General features: G+C 39.2%; 1 protein-coding gene across 1 annotated transcript; it reads left to right on the top strand.

The window, feature by feature from the left end:
* Positions 1-538: 538 nt before the first annotated feature.
* On the top strand, positions 539-1,511 carry LOC104820082. Its single transcript, XM_010550455.1, has 4 exons — positions 539-736; positions 971-1,173; positions 1,252-1,351; positions 1,422-1,511. The coding sequence occupies exons 1-4, from the start codon at positions 539-541 to the stop codon at positions 1,497-1,499; spliced, it is 579 nt and encodes a 192-aa protein (XP_010548757.1). The 3' UTR covers positions 1,500-1,511.
* Positions 1,512-2,508: the final 997 nt, after the last annotated feature.

Genomic DNA, 2,508 nt, shown 5'->3' with positions numbered 1-2,508 from the left:
AAAATCGTACGCTTTTTACCAAAGGTAAAATCGTTACTGAGGAAGGTCCTGTTATGCAAACTGGAGAGCAAATTATTCTGAGCGAATAAATAGTGGATATTTGGATGATTTGGAAGCTTCTGTGCATTGTGGAGGAAATTTTGGGCATAAGAAGTGCAAAGGATTTGGTGATTGGCATAACTGGTATAAGCGTAGTATTTTTTGGGATTTGCCTTACTGGAGTTCGCTAACGCTTCGACACAATCTGGATGTTATGCATATAGAGAAAAACTTTTTTGATAACATCATCAACACCGTTCTGAATGTGCCAGGGAGAAGTAAAGATAACATCAACTCGAGGAAGGACTTGAAAGATATATGCAAGAGAAAAGAGTTGGAGTTGACACGTGATGGTCACGCACCTGTGCCGATATTCAGACTCAAAAAACCAGGTAAAACAGTCTTGTTTAAATGGTTAAAAGAAGAGGTTAAATTCCCTGATGGATATGCATCCAAATTGGCGCGATGTGTTGATACCGATTCATTAAAACTTATGGGAATGAAGAGTCATGATTGCCATGTATTCATGCAAAGACTTATTCCTATTGCATTTGCGGAGCTATTGAAATCCAATGTCCACGGAGTGTTATGCGGTATCATCACATTCTTCCGAGATATATGTGCAAGATCTTTGAGAAGAAGTAACCTAGAGGTTTTGAAAGGCAACATTCCTGAGATACTTTGCGCATTGGAAAAGGTATTTCCACCTTCATTTTTTGATGTGATGGAACATTTACATATTCATTTACCAGATGAGGCGATATACGGTGGTCCAGTACAGTTTAGATGGATGTATCCATTTAAGCGATTTTTTTTCCATCTGAAGAAAAAGGCTAAAAACAAAGCAGCAGTGGAAGGATCTATCGTCAAACAGTATTTGTAAGAGGAGATCTCCTACTTCAGTTCTTTCTATTTTGAATCTCATATTCAGACGAAGAAAAGGAGGGCTATCAACGAAGACGATAGAAGTTATCTCTACCACTATGATTCATGTTTCGGACTTATTCCCGAAAGTTTTCAGCCTACTGGACGCCTCGGAGGCAAATCTGAAGAATATTGGTTAACTGTACAAGAGTACAATCACATCGCCACATATATACTGTTGAATTGTGAAGAACTTAAGCCATACGAAAGGTACACATTTTTTAATCTTAGATGTGATTAGAAATTAATTAATTACATATATATTTGCTAACAACTTTTTTTTGTAAGACTTTTTGACGAGGATGTTTTGGCAACATATCCTAACCTAAGTGGGGAGGAACTTGAAGGAATGAAGGAACAACATTATGCATCTTGGCTTCGAGACTACGTAAGTATTCTAGCTATATATATATATGTACGTGTATGTATTTGTGTATTAATTTAATTTTTATGCGCAGATTCAGTCATGCAGTGATAGAATTCCGGCATGGATCAGAGATATATCACATGGACCTGGAAGAAAAGTCATTTGCTAGTCGATAATGTTCACCCGAGGATACACGTTTCACACTTACGATCATGGAAAACATAAATCCACGTTCAATTACGGAGTTTGTATAAAAAGCGGGTCATCGGAAGATCCTGATTTCTTTGGGGTTCTTCGTCAGATTTTCCAACTCCAGTATCCAGGATTAGTCGGGTTGAAAACAATCATATTCAGATGTGACTGGTTTGATACAACGTCGGGACGCGACTCACGGAAAAATCGATGGGGAGGTATTGACATAAACCCGAAACTAGGGGTGGGCGTTTCGGGTTTCGGTTCGGTATTCAAGCGGTTCGGTTCGGGAACGGTATTTTCGGTTTTATAAAAAGTGTACCAAACTAGAACCGAATGTTAAACGGTTCGGTTCGGTTCGGTTTTAGTATCGGTTCGGTTCGAAACGGTACCATTATATGAATACCAAATAAGTATCGAACTATACTATTTACACATATATTAGTGGAATATTCGAATTTTGGTTCGGTATTCATACGGTTCGGTTCGGAAACGGTTCATTCGGTTCTATAAAAAGTGTACCAAATTAGAACCAAACGTTATTCGGTTCGGTTCGGTATGGTTCGGTTTCGGGACGGATCGGGTCGGTACTAAATTACAACGGGTATCCGTTGGAAAGTTCCAACGGACACCCGTTGTAATAGTTGAAACATTGAATCCGCTGATAAATTCCAAAGGATGCCCGTTACATTCTTCATTTCCAACGGGCATTCGTTGGAAAATCTGAAGCATTAAATCCGTTCGACGCACCTGGCGTCCATCGCGTCATTCCAGAATATTTCCAACGGATGCCCGTTGGAAATGAAGATTATAACGGGCATCCGTTGGAATTTATCAGACAACATTAAATGCGCCCAGAAAATTCCAACGGATGTCTGTTGGAAATCCGTTGGAATTTTCGATTATATAAGGGCGAGCGGCCCCATTCTTCTCCATCATTCCTCCAACATCTAAAAAAAAACGATCAAAAAAAAAAAACTCAACCA

Source organism: Tarenaya hassleriana, unplaced genomic scaffold (genome assembly GCF_000463585.1).
Source record: "Tarenaya hassleriana unplaced genomic scaffold, ASM46358v1 Cleome3, whole genome shotgun sequence".
NCBI classification, from domain to species: Eukaryota; Viridiplantae; Streptophyta; class Magnoliopsida; order Brassicales; family Cleomaceae; genus Tarenaya; species Tarenaya hassleriana.
This window is presented reverse-complemented; position numbering and strand designations above follow the sequence as displayed.

Bases quoted from the DNA above. Each gene is read 5' to 3' on its own strand.
- LOC104820082 (XM_010550455.1), top strand. From the start codon at position 539: ATGAAGAGTCATGATTGCCATGTATTCATGCAAAGACTTATTCCTATT. The intron at 1,174-1,251 runs GTACACATTTTT...TTTTTTTGTAAG, and splicing joins GAACTTAAGCCATACGAAAG to ACTTTTTGACGAGGATGTTT. The intron at 1,352-1,421 runs GTAAGTATTCTA...TTTTATGCGCAG, and splicing joins CATCTTGGCTTCGAGACTAC to ATTCAGTCATGCAGTGATAG.